Here is a 22365-nt window from a genome sequence, read left to right as displayed (position 1 = left end):
AAAACAATTGCATTCATATAAGTTGTTTTTGTTTGTTTTTTGGAGTAGAGGGTCACTGGACTGAAGTGCAGGGGCTCCATCATGGCTCACTGAAATCTCAATCTCTCTCAGGTGATCCTCCCACCTCAGCCTCCTGAGTAGCTAGCTGGGATTACAGCAGCTCATCAACACCCATAGCTAGTTTTTTTTATAGTTTCTGTAGAAACGGGGTTTCACTATGTTGCCCGGGCTGTTCTCGAACTCTTGAACTCAAGCGATCTGCCCACCTTGACCTCACAAAGTGCTAGGATTACAGGCGTGAACCACCAGACCAGCCTCATATACATTAAGAGCAATTAGTTACAAATTTTAATATAAAAAATAGTATTTACAATGGCAACAGATTTATAAGGTCTAAAAATTACCCTAACAAAGACCTCTACAAAAAAACTATAAAATTTGTTTGACAAATATTGAAGAAATAACAAATACAGTGGAACATTATACTAGTCGGAGTTCTCCAGAGAAACAGGACTGGAATATATATATATATATGACTTCAAAAAATAAAAATGATATATTATGAGAAAGCTATGCATGGATTGCAAAATTTTTTGCACCAAAATAAAGTCATACTAATTTGTTATATAACACATTTAAACAGAATCTAGTGTGAGTCGCTAAGAAAAATAGTACATCAGAATGAAAAAAGCCCCTATCAAGGCAACATGAACTTTGCTAAAATTGAAGCAAGAACAAACACCAAGTTTATGGTGAAGCTTGGGTAGAAGAATGGTGAAATCACTGATGCTTTGTGAAAAGTTTATAGGGACAATGACCCAAGGAAATCACCAGCTTACAAATGAATAACTCATTTTAAAAAGGGATGAGATGATGTTGAAGAGGAGGCCTGCAGTGACAGACCATCTACACCTATTTGCAAGGACAAAATTAATCTTGTTTATGTCCTAACTGAAGAGACTGATGATTAATAGCAGAAACAACAGCTAAGACCATAGACATCTCAAATGGTTCAACTTAATCAATTCTGATTGAAAAAATTAAAGTTGAACAAACTTTCTACTCAATGAGTGCCAAAACCACTGTGCCCAGATCAGCTGCAAATAAGAGCAGTGCTTTCTACGGAAAGTTTTGGTAAGCGGGATCCAGATCTTGAATGAAACATTTCTTCAAAGAATGGTAAAAGATGATGAAATGTGGCTTTAGATGTACAATCTTAAAGACAAAGCACAAACAATGACTACCAAAACGTAGAAGGGGTCCAGTCAAAGCAAAATTAGGTCAGTCAAGAGCAAAGCTCATCAACAGCTTTTTGGGATGCTCAAGTTATTTCGCTTATTGATTTTCTAGGGGGCCACAGAACAATATCTGCTTGTTAAGAGAGAAAGTTAGGCAATAAATGCCTCTAGCAGATAAATGCCCATGAAAGCTTCACCAGAGTCCTTCTCTACCACAACCATACTCCTGCTCATTCCTCTCATCAAACAAGAGCAATTTTGTGAGAGTTTCAACAGCAACTCATTAGGTATCCCTTACACTCCTAATTTAATTCATTCTGACTTATTTTTGTTTCCTGATCTTAAAAACCTGTAAAAGAGGCCAGGCGTGGTGGCTCATGCCTGTAATCCCAGCACTCTGGGAGGCCAAGCTGGGTGGATCACTTGAGGTCAGGAGTTTGAGACTAACCTGGCCAACAGGGTGAAACCACATTTCTACTAAAAGTACAGGGTGTGGCAGCACACACCTGTGATCCCAGCTACTCAGGAGGATGAGGCATGAGAATTGCTTAAACCTAGAAGGTTTCAGTGAGCCGAGATGGGCCCACTGCACTCCAGCCTGGGCAATAGGGTCTCAAAAAAAAAAAAAAAAACCTTAAAAAAATCTGTTAAGGGCACCCATTTTTCTTTCATTAATCATGTAAAAAAGACTGCAGTGACATGGTTAAATTCCCAGGACTCTCAGCTCTTTATGGACTATATGGTTGGTATCACTGTTTACAAGTGGCTGGACCTTGATGGAGCTTAAGAAACAAAATTTATATTTTTTATTTTTATCCTTTTATTCCATTTTTCCACAAACTTCATGAAGTCCCCTTGTGTGAGGGGGGCATACACATGTACACATATTTATACATGAAAGTATACATAAGACAGATTGACACATAAACTATCACACATACCATCTTCATATGGATGTCAACTCTCCCTCAATTTATCATGGATTCATTGGTAATTCCAATAAAAGTCCCAACAGTGCTTTTCATTGAACTCTACAATATAATTCTAAACACGTGTATACATATGTGTACATGTGTTTACACACACACACACACAGATTTATTATAAGGTATTGGCTCATGCAATTATGGAAGGTGAGATGTCCTAAGATGCTGTCTCCAAGCTAGAGGCCCAAGGCCCGTGGAGCAGGTGGTGTAGAGGCCCAATAGCCAGAGAGCAGGTGGCGTAGATTCCAAAGGCCTGAGAACCAGGAGAATTAAGGGGAGAAGATCAATGTTCCAGCTGATAGAGTCAGACAAAAAGGAATCTAATCCTTCCTTTCTCCCCTTTTTTGTTCTACTCAGGCCCCCAAATGATTAAGTGATGTCATCCACATTGAGGAAGAAAATCTCCTTTACTCGGTTTATTGATTCAGATGCTAATCTCTTCTGGAAACATCTTCAAAGATACACCCAGAAGTTATGTTTAGCTAGATAGCTGAGGATCCTGTAATCCAGAGTTGATACATAAAAAACTATCACACATACCATCTGCATATAGGTGTTGACTCTCCTTCAATTTTTCATGGATTCGTTGCAATTCCAATAAAAATCCCAACAATCTTTAGATTGTAAAGTTCAGTGAAAAGATGATGAAATATGGCTTTAGCAGTATAATTGTGAAGACAAACATAATCAAACAATGACTAACAAAAGGTAGAAGGGGTCCAAGTCAAAGCACAAGTGGACCAATTCAATTCATTGAAATTTACAATCTAATTATAAAAACTGTGAACACTATGTGCAAGAGAAAGGAACAATAGCCAAGACTTCCCTGGAAAAGATGATGGTGTCTGGGTGGTGATATGGATGTGGGAGGGCAGGGTATCTGCCATTGCAAATATCAACACATTATACAAATATAGCAACTGAGACAGTGTAATATTGACACAGGAGAAACAAATAGACCAGTAGGACAGAATAGACAGCACAAAGGTACATCCATGGAAAAAGAAAAAAACAAACCCTGATCTATGATGATAGTTGCACGGTAGATCTGTGTAGAAAGGATGGGCTCTTGATGAACAACTGGTTATCCCTAGCACTCACTATAAGCAAGAGTCAGCTTCATATGGATTAGTTACTTTAAAACAAAAGTAAGTTTGTCTGCAAAATCTAATTTCCACTCCTAATGAGAAAATCAAGATGGGAAAGGAAATGGTGGATTAACAAATAAAGCTCACTTACTCTCTACCCCTTATAGGGTATATTAGCTTTCTCTTGCTACCATAACAAATCAACACAAATTTAGCAGCTTAAAACAACGTATTAATGTGTATTTCTCCTGCCTTCCCCTGTGCCAAATCTCTAACTCTTTTGCTGCCTTCTTCCATCTTTATCCCCCATCTCAAGGTTCTTATATTAATCAGATATGCAAACCCCCTTCGGCTATGTAATGCACCATATTCACAGGTTCTGGAGATTAGGACATGATATCTTGCAGGGAGAGATTATTATCCTACCTACCACACAAGGAAACCGAGGTTGCTTCATGTTTGCACAACCACTGTGTGGCTTGAACATCTTACACAGTGCTTCAGCCCAGCAGGCAAGGGTGAAGCAGGGACTAGGTAGAAAATATCCCCTAACTTCTTCTCATGTCCTGTCTGCTTGCCTGTACGTAATAATTGGGTTTTCTGTACCAGGATTTGGGAGGTTGAACCAGACAGAGGAGAGGAAGGATTTTGAGTTGATTTCCTAATACCCAACACTCATCTAACAATTTGAACAAATGCCTTTCCTCTGCCTATTTTTGGGAAGTTTAGGGAAGAGATACAAAGGGAAGAAGAGGAAAGAGGAAAGTGGGAGCAATAATGTGAATCCATTAAAAGAAAAACAGCATGTTTTCCCCCTTTCGTAAGAACTCAATCCAAGAAGGCTCCATATTTGGGGTGGGGTAAAAGAGAGGAAAAGCCTGGCTCATTTGAGTCATTTATTGGATGTCATTATGTATCACACACAATGCTAAGTGATTCCACAAACCTTTCTTAATTCTTTAAACTAACCTATTTAATACAGGTGTGTAGTTATTATACTTGAAATGAGGAAACTCAGGCTCGCAATTGTGGTCATGTACCTAGGGGAACTAGTGACAGAGGTAGATATAAACTTAGATAGGCTGGCTACCCCAGTCCAAGAAAATTTCCTCTCTCTCACTGCATTTAGTACATTTTCACACCATCAAAGACATATCCAAGACTGGATAATTTATAAAAGAAAAAGCCTTAATTGACTTACAGTTCAGCATGGCTGGGGAGGCCTCAGGAAACTTACAATCATAGCAGAAAGTGAGGCAAACACATCCTTTTTCACTTGGCAGCAGGAAGAAGTGCCTAGCAAAGATCTCGTGAGATCTCGGGAGAACTCACTCACTATCACAAAAACAAGAAGGTAACCACCCCCACGATTCAATTACCTCCCACCGGGTCCCTCCCACAACACGTGGGGATTATGGGAACCACAGTTCAAGATGAGATTTGGGTGAGGACACAGCCAAACCGTATCACCAACTTTTCCTCGCAAGAAGGCAAGACTAAGGCATGTTATATAATCCCCACACTATACCTTTCACTGTCTTTAAAGAACAGTCTTGGTGATACTGCCTACCTTTCGCAACCTTCCTTTTGCCCCAGATGTTACAGTGACTTCCTAATGAACTCTGGAGTTAACTTACCTTCTTGTAATAATTATACATTTGCTATTTCTGTACAGTCATTGTCCCCAGATTGATTTTGTTATCATTCATGCTAGTCCCTGCGTGATGACCACTGGGCTGTGAGCCTGAATTTTCGTTTTTCTTCTTAAACCACTTTATTGAAGTATGACTAAGATACAAAAAGCTGTATTTAACATATATAACTTGATGAATTTGGAGATAAGCTCTTTTTCTTCTCTTTCCTTCTTTCTTTTATAGCAGTAGGCTTCAAAAAAATAACGAAAGCTGCTAAGACTGGCCTCTGGATGAATCTTTGATAGGACTTACAGAAACACAGAGACCTAGTTATCATGCAGCTTGTCTTGCGGCCATTCCTGTCCCTTTAAGGAGTTATGGTTATCAGGAAAAAAAAAAGCCAGTTAACAAACCCTTGTTTGTTTTTGTGTTATCAACTCTAAAATGTCAGCATAAAATCCCAATACCTTACCCTATGTGACAAGGCCCTAAGTGCCTTCCTCCTGCCTAGCTCTCCAGCTGCATCTTGTCACTCTGCACTCCTTACTCTACTCCAGTCACATTGGCCAAGGCCTGCTGTCCCCAGATCTTGCATAACCGCCCTCACACATCTGCTCAAAGTTCACCTCCAGTCTTCGTATCACAATCCCCATGAGCTACGAGCACTTGAAATGCGTCTAGTCTGAACCGAGATAGCTGGAAGTATGAAATATACAACGGATTTTTAATGACTTAGTTGAAATAAAAGAATGCAAAATACCTTATTAATAATTCCATATTTATTGCCTGTTGAAATATTTAACATATGTTGGGTTATTATGAAAATGAATTTGACCTGTTTCTTTTTATTTTATTTTTTGAGACGGAGTTTCACTCTTTTATCCAGGCTGGAGCGAAGTGGTTAGATCTCAGCTCACTGCAACCTCTGCCTCCCGGGTTCAAGTTGCGATTCTCCTGTCTCAGTTTCCCGACTAGCTGGGATTATAGGCGCCCACCGCTATGCCCGGCTAATTTTTGTATTTTCGTAGAGACAGGGTTTCGACATGTTGGCCAGGCTGGTCTCCAACTCCTGACCTCAGGTGATCACCCACCTCAGCCTCCCAAAGTGCTGGGATTACAGGCATGAGCCACCATGCCCGGACCTCTTTTTACATTCGATGTGGCAATTGGAAAATTGAAAATTACATTCATGACTCACACTGTTTCCATTGGACAGCGCTGCTCTATGGAATGACCCTTTTTTGCAGCCTTCCTGGCAATTTATGTTGTGGAATTTCAGCATCCGGGCTCACCTGGTCAGTGACCTTCTCACTCAAGTGGAATGTACCACAGGAACCTTGCCTGGCTCATCCACACCTGCTTCCCAGGTACTCAGGCCGGGGCCTGGAGCACAGTAAGTCCTTACTAAATATCTTTTGAATGGATGACCCTACTCTTCTCAGATGGAGACATAAATTCTGTCGGGTCCCAAAACACGCGGTCTAAAGTCCTTTGGGCTCCTTCAGCTGCCAGCACTGACCATATGCTCTTGACCCTGGCAGGGGCGGCGGAATGAGGAATCCGGATAACTTGATAAAACTTCCTCCATGGACAGAACTGGTCACACAACCGTAGAGTTGACTCTGGCTGAGAACCCAGGCTCCCGGGCCCTCTTTCCCTTGGTGACACGTCCCTCGGCCCCTTACTGGCACTTCTCCCTCTGGCCACACGACGGCGTCTCGCGGGAGTGCAGTGGCCGATGGTACAGTCCGCTTTTTCCCCCGCGCCCTTGGACAGTGGGTCCTTCCACTTGTAGAAAAGCATTGTGGGAGGGCAGCGCGATCTTTCTTCGCTTTGGTGCTGTGCTGGTGTGGTGCTGTGCGGGGATCCCTGGGATGGCGCGTAGCTGTGGCCGGGTGGCCTCTCACGCTGTGGCGCCGGGCGGGGTAACGCGGCCACCCTGAGCCTGGTGAGGCGTCTGCGGCAGCTGGACTGTGTCCGAAGTGTCCCGGGCGGTGAACGCGTGGAGGGCAGCGGCCTAGCCTTGGCTACGTTTCGGGGGGATCTCGGGAGCGCCTGAGGCGGCCTCAGGCCTGCGTTTCCGCATCCCCTTGCTTGGAAACGGGGAGCTTAGTGGATTTGAGTTTAGAATCCTCGACTGTATGCCATGGAGTTTTATATAAGCGACGTTTTATTTTCATTAGTGAAAAGGCCTTGCCGGATAACTGCCTTTATGCCTGCCCTGCCCCCGTGCAAAGTAGCTTAAAAGCAGAGTGCCTGGTTACAGCTGTTTCCAGGTGCGGTACTCGGCGGGAGTGATCACCTACCCTGCGGGTGAGTTTTCACTTTGGTGCAGACCAGTCGCCATCTAAAACGCATTACATTTAAGTTTTCATTACTAAGTCAGGTTTTAAATTGTGAGAAAATTTCTCCGAAATGTATTGTTCGTTTTTAGGCTGTTACAGAAGATTACCGTCAGCCAGTCAGCAACCTTATGCCATAAAAGCTGACCACGCGATGTCAGGTAGCCTTTGTGTTGCCCATTCACTTTGGAAACTAGTGAATGTGGTGTCAAAAAAGGCGTAAATGAAACGCTTTGCAGCCTTTTCCTGCCCTTAAATTTGGTATCTTTGGTGTAGGAGCTGCATAAGTAACAGTTAATGCTTTTACGTTTACACGCGTCGTGATCTTGACCCTGCCGGCCGTAGGTGTATGGTTTCTCTTAACCAGTTTTAATTTTTGTTCAGGTGTAAGATGGATGCCTGAAGTGTAGACTGCTGCTAGCTGAATACCATCTGGGAACACAAAGGTGGCCTAAAGGTAGAGTGATGTGTCACAAAACACTTTGTAGTGGGAATTTTTATCACTTTTTAAATGGGTGCCTTCTCTAGTGAGTATTAACGTTAGCGGTTTATTCGTAGTGTTGCTGTCTGTAGCTACAGTGAAGTTAGCAAATGGGACAGGCTCCGCAGCTTATTTTGGGAAGGTTTTGCTGATACTTCCTGAGAAGCCCAGGGAAATGAATATGCATAGTAGTGGTATTCTCGATCTCTTGAAATTTTTGTGTGTAGTAATTGAGTTTTTAAAAACCTTGTCAAATCGCAGGCATATTAATTACCAAGTTCTTGATTAAAATGTAACACAAAAATATTTGCCGTCGAATTGAGTACTTTATTTTTTCTCTTAGGATATCCTTCGTGAGGAGTTTGAAAATTTGATCTTCACAGGAGTTGCTCGGATGATTTAAAATTTCGAGGAGTCTGAGGAGTACTGCCATAATTGCCTGCTGGAGTTCATAAATAGACATTTAAGACAGTGAGGATATGAATAAATATATTAATACACTTTGAGATTTGTGTTTTGAGTGATAAACTGCCAGAAAACAGCTATTTCTAAAAAGTTACAAGGGGTGGTTCTTTTTTTCAATACTGATTCACTGCTGTCAGCCATAATTAATAGCCTTAACAATAGCTTGTGTTTGGCCCAAAGAGAAATGTACACCTTCCAGTGGCTGAAAAATTATGGCTAGAACTAGACTGGCTGATTTCTAGGTCACAGGTGTGCTTTACTGCACTCAATGCATGTATTTTTTTCTCCAACTAGATTGTACACTTAACGTTGGCCTATCTTTTGCCTTCACTTTGCAGGAAACAGTAAATAGTGTATTCAGGTATTCAAAAAATTTATTAAAAGGACTGTACTAATAGCTTAGAACACGATGATGAGCACAACACAGTTCTTCCCTTTGAAAACAGCAGAATGAAGGGAATGTCATCACAAATGTAAAACTTCCACTGTGAGATGAGTTCCATGATAGGATGTTCTTAGGGAATCCTGAGAGAGCAGAGTTGAGATTAAAGGTATGTGTCATTTTTGTCACGAGGCAAAATTGAGGGAATGACATATACACAGGCTTGGGCTAGAAAAAAAGATGACCATAAGTCCACTTACACCTGTGACAGTTTTGGTTGCTTTCCCTCTTCAGTACCCTGTTTTACAATTGAGTGCTTAATGAGGTTCATAATAGGGTTATTAAGGGAGGTGGGAGTCTTCCAAAATGAGGCTGAAGAGGTAGGTAAAGAAGCCAGACCACTTCAGTCTCCCTCTGGCTTTATTAAATAAAGCAGGATAAATCCATGGTGGGAAATTAGATTTGCAAGAAAAGGTAGTTGAACTAAGTTGCTTACTGTTGTCTAGGTGAGATGACCAGCTTGGACTAGTGAAATAAGGTGGTTGAGGGTTTGATGACAGAGCCAACTAGTGGAGGTGTCCCTAACTGCTACGTGTCAAGCTTGCACACTGATGAGCATAATGACCCTAGATCCAGCTGGGGAGCAGCATTTAAACAGTTGAATTACCTTTGAGAAATACAAGTGGTCTTTTTGCAGTAGAACATTACTCTTGTCTAAACTACACAAATAAAACTTAAGGCTATGGGTATAAATGAGATCTGTACAGGGTAGAGGAAGAGGGCCTAAGGTGTGAAGTTTGAGAAAGTCCACTAATTAACAGCAAGGTAAAGCATGGAGCTAGAAAGGATGGCCAGTGATAAGAACAAAGTAGGATTACATTAAAGCAGCAAAAGAATGTCCAACATTCTCCCTGGGATTAAGTGACACAGTGGTTGAATGGAGTAGTGGGAAAGAATCTGTATTAGAGATAGCTTAAGATAGGGATTAGATGAATGAGGGCAATGACTTGGAATTTTTTCTTGCAAGAAAATTGGCTCAAGAGTGAGAGGAAAGTCATAGTTGCTAGAGGGGGATTTCTGGTTGTGAAAGAGAGTTTTGTTTAAATCTTAGTCTTAAATTTAAAACCAAGTATCAAGGATCTAGCTGAGAGAATGATTGAATACATTAATATAGGAGGAGGAGGAGAGATGCTGAAAAGGTTGGAAGAGATGGCATCCGAAGCACAGGTAGAGAAACAAAAAGGTTAGGGCTGCTGGCAGCTGTGGAGAGAATTGTATGTGGTAAGGGGGACATGTAAGAGGGTCCTGCCTAAGTATTTTCCCTGTAAAATCATCTGTGGGGAGGAAAGGTCCAAAATAGAGGAGAGCAGGTGAGTTAGATGACCAAGCAAGGTGGATGGGCCATTTGAGGTTTGGGGTGAGACATCAACTGAAATCCACTTAGACTTCTGAAAACACAGGACAAGAACACTTGCAAATTAACAACACTTAAAGCTTTTTACATCATTTGTAAATAACTGGTGGAACTTAACACCACAAAATACAGTATTATAAAGAATATATGAATAAAAATATCTGCAGTCTAAAAGTGATGCCTCAGTACTTCTGCACCTGGGTGCTAGCTGAGAACCAACCCAGAGGTGGGAGGACTTCCACTTATCCTATTGCACAGCAGGCTAGCTGCAGTCCAGAATTCCAGAGCATTCATCAGATGCATCTGGTCTTGGTTGTGGACACAGACACATGATACTCAGAAATGAATGACTGCTTTCCTGTTCCAAAAAGGAAAATGTGGTTTCAAGTGAATTGTTTAAAAAATCCTTATTCCAGTTAAAACAAAATGGCCCTTCAGCATAACTGTATTGTGTTAAACCATGCCTAAAATCTCAGCACTTTGGGAGGCCCAGGCAGGCAGATCATGAGGTCAGGAGTTTGAGAGCAGCCTGGCCAACATGGCAAAATCCTACCTCTACTAAAAACCAAAAGAATTAGCTGGGTGTTGTGGCACACACCAGTAATCCCAACTGCTCAGTAGGGTAAGGCAGGAGAATTGCTTAAACCCAGGAAACTGAGATTGTGCTAAGCTGAGATAGCGCCACTGCACTCTAGTCGGCAACAGAGTGATACATCTCAAAAAAGAAAAAGGGAAAAGATATGTATTTTCTTATGCTGAAGAAATACTTGCAGGTCTGAGATTTGAATTAAAGTAGTTCACAGTTTCAGAAGAACCAGTGGTTCACACAACCTTCCCACACCATCCTTGACCTGTCGTCATGATCAGGTCTCTGTCTTGAGGCGGGAAGCTTGGATAGTTTTTATTGTTTTTGCTGTGTGTTTTCCAGCCAGGTTGCTTGCAGGTGTCTGAGATTTTTCTTCCATCAGGCTATCTTTAGACCCATTTCTTCTCTAAAATAAAAATAAAATATATTTGAAAAACACAGAAAGATTCAGAAGAAAACAGCCAAGTGAAGTATTTTAATTGCATCAGAAACCAAGCTGCTTAAGAAACCGATTTGTAAAATTGAAAAGTTTCATAATACCAAAAGCTATCCAATAAATGTTCCCTCTAAACAGTTAATTGTGCAAAATAAAAGTATTTAATATTTGTTTAATATACAAAGTCTGACATTGACATGCATAGTGATTTCGTTCATGAATATTAGGCATAATTCACCCAAATCAGTGTCATTATTTTTGTTAATAATTCCCAAACCAGGCTCTCAACTTTCCCACTTTTACAAACAGGATAATGATGGAGAGTTGAAGGCAATTTATAATCTCCTGATTACATTTTCAGTAGTCAATGAATGAAACAATGTCTTGGGAGTTCCTATCACTCTTGGCTCAAAGGGAGAAATGGCGGCTGAGTTACCAGAGGCTGGGCACCACCATCCACTACTTTGTAAAAAATAGGTCTTACACAGACAGCCATAAGTGGAGGCTCTGAGAATGACACTAAAAACTGCTCCCTTTTATGCTAAACCCCCCTGCCCTTACCTCCAAATGATGGCCTAACATTGTCAGTATATCAGGCTAGCAATTTCCTTCCCCAAATGTATATTCCCACAAATAATGGGCTACACTGTCCCAATCTATTTTGAGATTTGTTTGAGCTCAACAAAAAAAAAATAATCACCTTTTAAAAATGCAGTTATCTTTAATCTCTTCTATGGCTGGCTTAATTTGTTTTACTGACATTCAAAAAACCACTGAAGGAATAACTATTCTGCCCAACATGGGATGTATGAATCAGTCTATTTGGGATGGAATATTTCTAGATAGTCAGAAGTGGGAAGAGGACACCAGTGCATATGAGAGAAGAATACAACAGAATAACCAGAAACAGTGCTAGGAGAGGACCTGAAATAAATACTATGTTGTAAGTTTGTTTGGGATTGAATCTGCTCTGCAGACCTTAAATTAAGTTGCTATTCTTCCCAACTCTTAGCAGCCTTTGCATAAAAAGGCAAAGTGAGGTGTAGAGCACATCACTGCCAGAACTCTGGTGGCATTGCAGTGGAAATTAGAACTAAAAGTTGCATTAGGAAATGCAACCCTCCAGCTTCCATTGGTCACTCCAGCCCCTTCTCCGAATGGCAGCCAATGAGTAGATTCTTTTTAGCACTTGGAATAAAACAGTAAGATCCAAACTCTTCCTGCAGCCTTTAAGGCCTTGTGTTATCCGCCTTTCCCCTCATGCTCAGTCCATGTTGGTCTTTCAGGTCCTCAAATACCCAGGCCCTCTCCAGAGTCAGCATTTTCCCCATGTTCCTCCCTCTGATTACTCAGCCTTCCACCCACTCAATGGCTGGCTCCTTCTCACCTGCCAGGTCTCAGCTTTAAATGCCACTTTCTGAGATGGCCTCTGACCACCCTAAATATGTAGTGAAGTCATTTTGCTGCTTCTCTAGCTCATGCTTTTGCTTCTTCATAATGCATACTTCTATTTGTTTTACCTGTTTACTTCTATGCCTACACTTCTAGGCTAGGGTCATCACACTCTTTTACAAAGAGCCAGACTGTAAACTACATCCTGTCTGTGTCACTTGTTACTGTTTTGCTTTTAAACAACCCTTAAAGGGTTTTACAACTTTAAAAGGTGTAAAAACCTTTTACTGACTTCTGAGCTGTACAAAGACAGGCAGCAGAATAGATTTGGCCCTTAGGCCATGGTTTGCTGACCTCTCAGACCAGTGCTTGACACTCCTTAGATAGGCTCACTGGATATTTACTGAATCCAAAATCACATTTCCTGGAGACAGGTTTAGAATCAGTGCCATTGATCAGAAGATACATGTGAGTTGTTCTTGTGTGCTGCAAAGTGAAGGCTATTGTTCCAGCTTAGAATGTGTGTAAGTGTTTTAATTCCTGAGTGGAAATAAAAATTACCTCTTGTATTGAAACCAACTAAAATTTAAGACAAAAAAATACTGAAAGACAACTGCTTATTAATCATCACAATGACCCTAGGAGGTAGGTTGTCTACACTGTATAAAAATAGAGGCTTGGAAGTTTAGCAATATTAAAGTCACACAAGTAGTACGCAGAGAAGAAACACAAATGATTCCAGTCAGAATGGAAAGCCTAAACTTAATCATGAATATAATTTTGAAAAAGTACTGTCAACTTTAAACCAATTGTCTAGCTCTCCCAGGTTGATCTCATCAAATATTAGGCAGACTGTAGTAGAAGCTGTGTTTACCTCTCAGATCTCCATTCTAGACTGAGGTATTCATTCTCCAGCTGCTGCGAGTATTGCCTGCCATGTAGCTCAAAACTGAGCCCCTCCCCAGGAACTGCCCTCAGCTGAAGAGAACCCCTCTCCCAAAACATCCCTTACCCAGTGACTGCTATGGGGTGAATGAATGTGTAAAGGGTCAGCCCCCTAGTCTCAAGGTAGGATGCATAAGAAAATACTTATCTTCTGCTTTGCTTCTTTTTTTTTTTTTTTTTAAGATGTATCACTGTCACCCAGGCTCTAGCAGTGGCACCATCTCAGCTCAGCACAATCTCCACTTCCTGGGTTTAAGCGATTCTCCTGCCTCAGCCTACCAAGCAGCTGGGATTACAGGCCATCTCAGCACTAGAGCTCCCTGTGGGATCAGCTCTTGCCTCTGCCCAAACCCATCTTTCACTTTTTCTCCAACAAGTGTCCATCCCGTGGGGCACTTACCCACAAGTTTCCTGCATGTAGATCTCCATTTCAGAATCTAGGGAACCTAACCTCAATTAACACAGGTCTTGCTCTAGTCATTGATAAAAATGAAAAGGGCCACATGATAGATACTGCTGGTGTCAGGCTTCTTAGGTGGTCCAAAAGCTGTATATGTGCTTACATACATTTTTATGGGGAGACAGTCAGTAGACAACTGGCTGTTCCAAAGGATCCATGATTCAAAGAACACTGAAAACCACAGCACAAACCACTGAAAACTGCAAACGAACAATGGGCTGACCCTGATCTATCAGAAACATCAACTTTGTTTTTAGAGTTTGAAAGTAGTTGTTTAATGAAACATAAATCTATCCCATTGTCTTAGCCCACATTTTTTCCCATCTTATTAAAAAATATGACATGACAGGTGGTATCAAACCCTTCCTGAACTATGTTTGCTACAGTTCTCCCCTGATTATCACATTCAGCTAAATGTTAAAGTGATTTTGTTTAGGCAGCCAGGTGTTCTGTCTGAATTCCTTTTTACATTTTAAAAACATTTCCAGAATTAAAGTAATTGTGATGGAGAAGACAGAAATAAAACAGGACTTGAGTAATTCTTCTGTCTGCTGTCAGTTAACATTGTGAGTTTATCACTTTCTCTTTGTTTCTCTGGCTCAAAATAACTGTTGTTATTGTTGCTTTTTAATTAGTGAAACAATTGTTTCTTTATTCTGGCTCCAAATGATCTTACAATCTTTGTTATCCTCAGCTCTGCCCCACTTCCTCTACCTCTTATTCCTAACTCTTCTCAGATCGTGCCAAGGTTCTTAATCATGCACTCCTCCTCCTATGATTACTACATATTCTTTTAAAATACAGAATCTCTGAATGACAATAAAGATTCATTGCCTGCCCTACTTCCCCAAAGGAACTCTCCAAAGCACAAAATGCTTCTCAAAATTGTCATCAACACAGTATCTTCTTCAAACCTTACTAATACTAACCTGATGAACTGTAGCATCCCCAGAACCCTGAGCATCTGAAGAACGGGTCACCGGAAGTGGTGGCACAAGATCCGTTTTTGAACTGCAGAAAATGAGTTTTAGAATTAGTGACTAGAACAATAACCTAGAATCAGAAATTAAGTTGGAAGACGACTACAGTGTAGATAGAAAACATTGCCTTGAGCAAAGAAAGTTATTTAGACTGCACTGTTCTGCAGCCAAGAGCCTGCCCACTTACTTCACTTCCGAGAGAACTGATCGCTCCCCATCTGAACACTGGGACCTGCGATACTGGCGGTAACTTCGTGGCGAATGAGAATGTCTGATGCGGATTGGGTCACCTTGTGTCCTGAACAAGCAACCAAGAAACATGGGAAAAAACGCCCAAAGTCAAAAGAGGAAAATTAGGAGTTCTGCCTTAATACTGAAGTAGCAAAAGAATAACAACTTTCAGAATTTAAAAAAAAATTTGACTCCTCTGGGCTTTGAAAGCCTGAGTGACTTAAATTTCACAAGAAAAGTGCTCCCTGGAGTATATGTGAAAATGAAGCTCTTTGTAGTATGTGTCTATGTATATTTTTTAACCACCCAATTTTAAATGAAATTATTCCTCACAGTAGAATTCTTTTTAGTAGTGTGGAAGAAACAAAAATGTATAATGCAGACAAAATGGCATTCCTAGTGGAAAAAGTTGGTTCACTGTCCTAGCTACTAACATTAAGAATTCAGTCTTTACTTGAAAATTGCTAAGAAAGTAGACCTTAAATGTTCTTTTCATAAAAAAAAAAGTATGTGATATATTAGCTTGATTTCAGCATTTCACAATGTATACATATATCAATCACATTGTACACTGTAAACATACACAACTTTTGTTGGTTATACCTTAATAATTAAAAGAAGAATTCTAATCTTTGACTTAAAGATGGGCACAGAGGGTGGCTGGGGTATACCAACCTGCTATTTAACTGTGGTGGGAAAGCAGCATGAGCTGCAGAAGGGAAACAAAGCAGGCACTCACTTTCTCTTAACCAAGTTCTGGCAAGGCAGCAAACGGTCAACAGGTACGGTTCCTCTTATGCTGGTGATTAAAGACTCTTGCTGTGCTTTCATGAAGCCTGTTCAATGTGCTGCCTCTATGCCAAGGATTGGACTGGGCTCATATGAGAGTTTTATAGTCAACATAATTATCTTAGTGTAAAATAATGGATAAAAACCATCAATGAGTATCTCAGAAAAGAATTTATTTTAAAACTGACATTAATCAGGAAAAGCTCCCTTGTACCTACCATGTACAAATAGGTGGCTAAAAAGAGATGATAGTGATTACAGTGTAGAATAAGTAGCTTTATTGTACCCTTTTCTACCTCTTTTACTACTGTCACCTAATTTTGGTTAAAATGTAAAGACAAAGCACTACCTGGAACACAATTGAAGAATTAGTATGGATTACTCACAAGCACTAATCAAGCTTTTGTGAGGAGATTTTCAAAGGCACTCACTCTATTTTAGTGTACGGAATCTCTTTTAATTGTTCTTCTGACAATCCAGATGGATCCACAAGTTCCTTTCTACAAAGGAATAAGCAAGAAAATGATAATTGTGGTGCGGGTATAAATGCCAGTATCTTTCACAATTGGCAGGTGAGTTTTCCCTTTCTAATCTTGTCCCAAAACAGTATTAGTAAAACTAATAAAAAAATAAGCCAGAAGCAAAGATTTAAAAACTAAAAATGTATTTTAAGGAAAAACAGGAGGGGTAAAACCTTTTCTGTAGCTCTTTGCTGTCTTTGAATTCTTCTGCAAAAGAGCTGCTTCTCTCCCTGTGGTGGGTGTCTTTTTTCTTCTGGATTTGTTTTCCTTGGTATTTATTTGTAAATCAGTGGCCTGTTTGAGGTGCATTTAGAGGTGAGACTAAATGACCCTGGACGAGGAGGTGTCCGGGCTGCCTGTACATAGGCTGTTGATATGGTAAGGCACCACCATCATGTGCTCCATGTGCCTGCCACACATGGTGGCAATGACTTGGGCAGGCTTCACATTGAGGCAGCCTCTCAGTACCAGGGTCTTTCTTGTAACTGCATTAAAACTACATGGGTTTTAAAACAATGAGAAAGAAAAACTATTACTTACTGAATGTGCTTCCATAACTCTTCTTTTGCTTGGATATCAGGGCTTCTCCTACAAATGGAGAAAACAACACTCATCTCTGCAAACATCCTTCATTTCACAACCTAATAACTAACTTTAATAGTTTTCAGACTGTGAAGTTCTTATTTGCCAGCTGAGATCAGACAAGGAAAGACTGGAGAGAGAGAGCTATTGTGATCATTAGTATAAAGACACCAGCTGCTACTGCTGCTGAAGGAAAATCATAAAACTCAGTCATAACCGAGCTTCATTTAATAAAAGAACTCAGAACTGCAGGGCCATATGCTTTCCCCCTCCAGTGGTACCTATACAATGAAGAATGATTCAGGGCTTCTGTTTCTGATCCTTCCAGATATTTACAAGTAATGGTAAAAGAAGAACTCATCCTGATTCTAAAAAGCCCCAACATGATCTGTGATTACCTAGGAGAAGCAACCATCACAAGGAAAAAGCAACTGGTGGGACGACTCAGATGGCAAACTGTACCAATGACCCATCTTTCATGTTACATCTGGTGTTGCATTTCTGCAACAAAACTTAGGCCAGCAAATGCTAGAACCTATCTGTGGTCTTTATGCCCTTCTTCATCCCTATTTATGCCCTTCTCTATCCCTAACTACTGACTCTACAATCTTTTCTCCAAGAAGTATGTGAGTAGATATTATACCACTGTCTTTAACTGCCTAGAATGAAAAATTCAAAGTCAGCATTCAAGTTGTTTGTACTCTCTGTAATATCAATTATTACTCCCATGGTAGCAATGAATACTAGAACTCTATGTATTATTGCTGCAATTGTTGGCACATGATTGTTCTTCATAGTGAGAAAATAAGCTTTCATCAGTCCCTGGAAGAGAACAGAGATCTAGCAATTGGCCAAAAGAAAGAACAGTTAACAATTAAAAGCCAATGATCCTATGGAATTTTATGTGATTAATTTGTATTAGCATTTTGGGGTTCAATATTGCTTTCAGAATATGATATCATCAATGCTTTCATTTTTCTCCATTCATAAGGGCACCACTAAGGTATTCTGGTAAGGCCTTCTAAACCCACAGAATACACTAAGCTAGTTTCCAGCCACTGAATTGACCAAATGGTTTTTCCTTTGTGCAGGGGAAAAAAATGATTTGTCTATAAAGACCTTTTAATCAACTCAGGATGAGACAAAATATGAAAGGAAAAAAGGGATGAAATCTTGGTGTCAGACCAAATATGGTTTGTTAAATGTAGATGTTGTTTGTTATAAGAATAAGATTAGATGTGGTTTGGTGGCTCAAGCCTGTAATCCCAGCACTTTGGGGGGTTGAAGGGGTGGATCACTTGAGGTCAGGAGTTCAAGACCAGCCTGGCCAACATGGCAAAACCCGTCTCTACTAAAAATACAAAAAATTAGCTGGGTATGGTGGTGCATGCCTGTAATTCCAGCTGCTTGGGAGGCTGAGGCACAAGAATCCCTGAACCTGGGAGTGGAGGTTGCAGTAAGCCAAGATCACACCACTGTACTCCAGCCTGGGTAACAGAAGGAGACCCTGTCTCAAAAAAAAATTGTATGTTTTTAAAAAAATCATAGAAACTGTTTCTGTGGTATCCTGTATGGACTCTGCCTTTCCTACATTTGGTTGGTCTGATTTGCTAGATAATATGTTAACCCCATTAAATGATACTGTCAGACAAGGTGCTAATATTAACACAGAATGATGGTTCAGCTGTGACTATATCCCAGGATCTACTTCTCACAGTCAACCAAGAGTCTGATAATATCTAGGTTAGGAAGCTACTCTACTGATAATTATTCTTATTTCAGGAAGGTATGACAGTGTGCATACCAGCTGTCTTCTAGTTACAACAGGGTTTCCCACCCTTGGCCCTAGTGACATTTTCCATACTAATTCTGTGTTGTAGGAGGCTGTCCTGTGCATTGTAGGATGATCAGTAGCACCTGTGGCTTCTACCCACTAGCTGCCAGTAGTAACCCCACCCCCACCCCACAGTGTGACAGCCAAAAATGTCTGTAGACAATGTCCCCCGGGAAGCAAAACTGCCCCCAGTTGAAAACCACTGATCAAGGGTATGACTTTGGAATTAAGTGGCAATGGCTGGGTGGTGGAAGCCACGTTATTGTAAAGATCCATTATGTGAGTAATGAAATAGGGCTGGAGAGAGAGACAGTAAAGCAGGAACTAAATCTTAAAAGAATGAGGAAAATGACCCAGGGTGCAGCTGATGACAACTACGAGAAGTAGTGAGTAGTATCATCTGAGGACATGCAAATTCGAAGGTGAATGCTTTTAGGGCAGACAGGGGGAGAATGAGAAACATTATGAGGGGCCAGGAGGACATACACCCCATGATATCAGGCCTAGTAGTGAGAGATGGTGACATATGATATCAGACTTAGTAGTGAAAGATGGTGATAATATAATGTATGAACAATACATACAAAACTGATAACATGATAACAGTGGCTATTCTGAGTGCTGGTATTGTAGGTAATTTTATTTTCTTATTTATGCTTTTCTATATTTTCTGATTTTTTTAAGCCAGGAGAATTTCTTAATTATCAGGAAAAAAAAGAGTGTTTTCATTCCCGTCTCAGAAGAATTAGAGAAATGTTATCTTAATCAGAATGAGATCATCAGTCCTTCTAGCCATAAACATTGGTTCTAAAAGATTTAGGAGTTTAGTCTTTATCTTGAAGTTCTATAGCACCAGAACAGTCATATTTTTAACTAAACTAAGTTCTGACATGCCAGGAGTTTCAAACAGTTTTAAGACAAAGAAAAGTCCCAAAGCTTAAAAAATGTGAATTTCCTCTGATTGCTAGACCACCTGTGATTTCACAAATGTCAACACAAGCTGCATGTTAATGAGGAATGTATTATTTTTATGCTTGCATCTGCACACATTTAATCAATAATTTAGGATGAATTCATGATCTGCAGCTCACTGTTATGTGGATTTAGAAAGCTGTGGAATTTCAGCAGTTTTCTTAATTTGAGGTGCTTAATTATGCAGATGTTTTACTTAAACTCTCCAAGTAAATTCATAAAGAAAGGAAAAAGAACCCTGAGTTGTCCATAGGTACTTCATATATAGAAAATAAACATGCAGCCCAGTATTACTCCAGTATTTTTCAAAAACATCCCTCCTCCACAGACAAATATTTGATTTTAAATTAATTAGAGAAATTAGTTTGATGAGATATCATTCACAAATCATCTTCCTTTATTCCAAAACCCTAAAATAAAAATAACATATCATAAATCTGCAAAGGACTTAAACTCCATCACTGCATATAATCATTTTATATATCCCCCAAACTCAACTATATTATCTAAAAAATATAATATGGGCAATATATTATCCAATAATATATTTAACATGTTTTTAATTTATACTAAAAAATATGGCAGTATTTTACTTTTTTTTTTGTCCATTTTTATACTGACCATCCCTCTGAAAGGAAATTTAGAGTTGAAAATATGTAAGTTTACAAAACATCTTTATTTAAGGAATTCAGAGAACCTAACAAATATCTCAGTCATTCTTTGTCACATTCCTGCAAAATAAATCTAATTAAGAGATGTCTTACTCTTCTCCCTCCCCCTCCAAATCAAAGAAACCTCAGGAAGCCACTGAGATGAACAACCTAGCTGCTGAAGATCGCTCAGGAGTCACTTCCGGGTTGGGGGTGGGGATTCATGTTGTATCTTCACCTAATACACCAGACTTACATATTTTGTGTGTAACTGAGAATATCACCCTGGCAGCCTCATCTTCCACATACATATCAGTACTTTTCAACAAAATAGTATGACGTTATCACCACCAGAGGGAGCCCGAGCCTTCTCTTGCACCCACGTTTGACCTTACCAAAACTATTGTTTGGGCTTTAACGTCTTCCAAATATCCCACTGAGTAAAGAAAGGTTCACCCATGTAGAATAGCAGGTTGAACAAAGCTTTTTTCCTAGTGATAAACTGTAGCTTAAAAATGTATTAATAGAACTGTACTTCGTAAAGTTTTACCAGACGAGATCTAATCATATTTCAGCTTAACGTTTTTAGGAGAAAAGGGTTTTGTATTTTATACTACTCTGTGTCTCTGGTATTTAATAATGAACTGGATTTTCTAGCTATTTATTAGGAGTTAAACACTCACAAATAAATAATAATGTATCATAACATTCTGATCCTTAATAGATAATTTATATATACTGCAGCAGGAATTTAAGAATTTGGGAGTAATGGAGACATCAGTGGTTTACTGTACATCTGAAATGCCAAATATACATATTTGTATATAGTACATATGTTTTAATACATTTTCTGCATTCTGTATATATCTGAAGGTGTGTGTGTGTGTGTGTGTGTTGTGTGCGTGCGCATGCACATCTTAAGAATAATTTTAATTGCTTTCCTTGAACACTGCCCTAGCCATGTTTCCATTTTTTTCTAAGAGATGGGGTCTCACTATGTCTCCCAGACTTACCTTGAACTCCTGGCCTCAAGTGATGATCCCTCCTCAGCCTCCCAAGTATCTGGGACTACACAAGCCACCATGCCCAGCTCATGTTTCCACTTTTAAAGAAAGCTGCAGTGGTTCCTAAATTCTCACACAACCAAATTCTAGTCATTAAGGACTTTTTGTGAATTGGCTTACTCTACTCTCTCCATTTCTCACCACCTCCTCATCTCAAGGAAAAACACAATCAAATACCTGCAGTGTTTCTAGAGAAGATCTAAGACCTGGGGGAACTTGCTAATAGAAGTAACTGCCAATGTATTTATTCTGACACAGGCATGACCTCACTCAATGCTCAGCAAAATCCTAAGCGCATGGTGCCATCAATGTTGTAGGGAAGGAAGCTCCTGGGGATCAGATAATAAGCTCAAGATCCAGAATGCAAACAACAGTACCCAGCAGATATTTTATTAACTGTCAATAAATCTCAGGTTTTTAACAGTCATAACTCAAAGGACAGAGCCCAGTTTGTGCTATATGAAGTAATCCATCATCCTTAAGAGTTATAACACTTTTTTATTCAGTTGCCCAGTTGACATTTTCATTAATTGCCTACTTGTCATCTCAAATCTAACAGAAATCTTGATTCTCTCCCTGTAACACGTTCCTGACCTATCCCTTCTCATCTCAGTAAAACAGCATGCTACCCACTCAGCGGATCAGCTCAGAAACTCAATGTCATCCATAATTCCCTTCATACTACAAATATGTCAGCTTTACTTCCAAAATGTATATTCATCTGCTTCTCTTCATTCCATCACCACCATCTTTTCTGAGCTAAAACCATCTCACCCGGACCACTGCAAGTTTTCTAATTGCTTTCCTGCTTCCTTTCTTCCTCTTTCTCATTCTGCTTTTTACCAACCAGAGCAAGTTCTTTTGCTGTTCTTGTTGAGAAGGAATTTTGCTCC

The 22365-nt window shown here is 40.0% G+C and overlaps 1 protein-coding gene, 1 long non-coding RNA gene and 1 other non-coding gene across 5 annotated transcripts in view; 2 read left to right on the top strand and 1 right to left on the bottom strand.

Moving 5' to 3' along the window:
• The first annotated feature begins 6768 nt into the window (after positions 1-6768).
• On the top strand, positions 6769-10760 carry LOC118151424 (uncharacterized). Its single transcript, XR_013532173.1, has 4 exons — positions 6769-6894; positions 7130-7259; positions 7673-7745; positions 8113-10760. It is a non-coding gene; the product is annotated as an uncharacterized LOC118151424 (long non-coding RNA).
• Positions 7452-7584, top strand: LOC118151941 (small nucleolar RNA SNORA13). The gene has a single exon (XR_004740333.1). It is a non-coding gene; the product is annotated as a small nucleolar RNA SNORA13 (small nucleolar RNA).
• Positions 8591-22365, bottom strand: part of EPB41L4A (erythrocyte membrane protein band 4.1 like 4A) — a 274144-nt gene continuing 260369 nt past the window's right edge. For 2 of the 3 annotated variants that reach the window (XM_008991698.5, XM_078365056.1), the window contains 5 exons: positions 16911-16958; positions 16281-16349; positions 15017-15127; positions 14779-14860; positions 8591-11022 (listed from right to left, as the gene is read on the bottom strand). In XM_008991698.5, the coding sequence (XP_008989946.1) occupies positions 10894-11022; positions 14779-14860; positions 15017-15127; positions 16281-16349; positions 16911-16958 (439 nt within the window). In that variant the 3' untranslated portion in view covers positions 8591-10893. Of the gene's footprint in view, positions 11023-14778; positions 14861-15016; positions 15128-16235; positions 16350-16910; positions 16959-22365 lie in introns of all 3 variants that reach the window. The other variant, XR_004739723.3, reaches the window with a different exon arrangement.

Source organism: Callithrix jacchus, chromosome 2 (genome assembly GCF_049354715.1).
Source record: "Callithrix jacchus isolate 240 chromosome 2, calJac240_pri, whole genome shotgun sequence".
Classification (NCBI taxonomy): Eukaryota; Metazoa; Chordata; class Mammalia; order Primates; family Cebidae; genus Callithrix; species Callithrix jacchus.
This window is presented reverse-complemented; position numbering and strand designations above follow the sequence as displayed.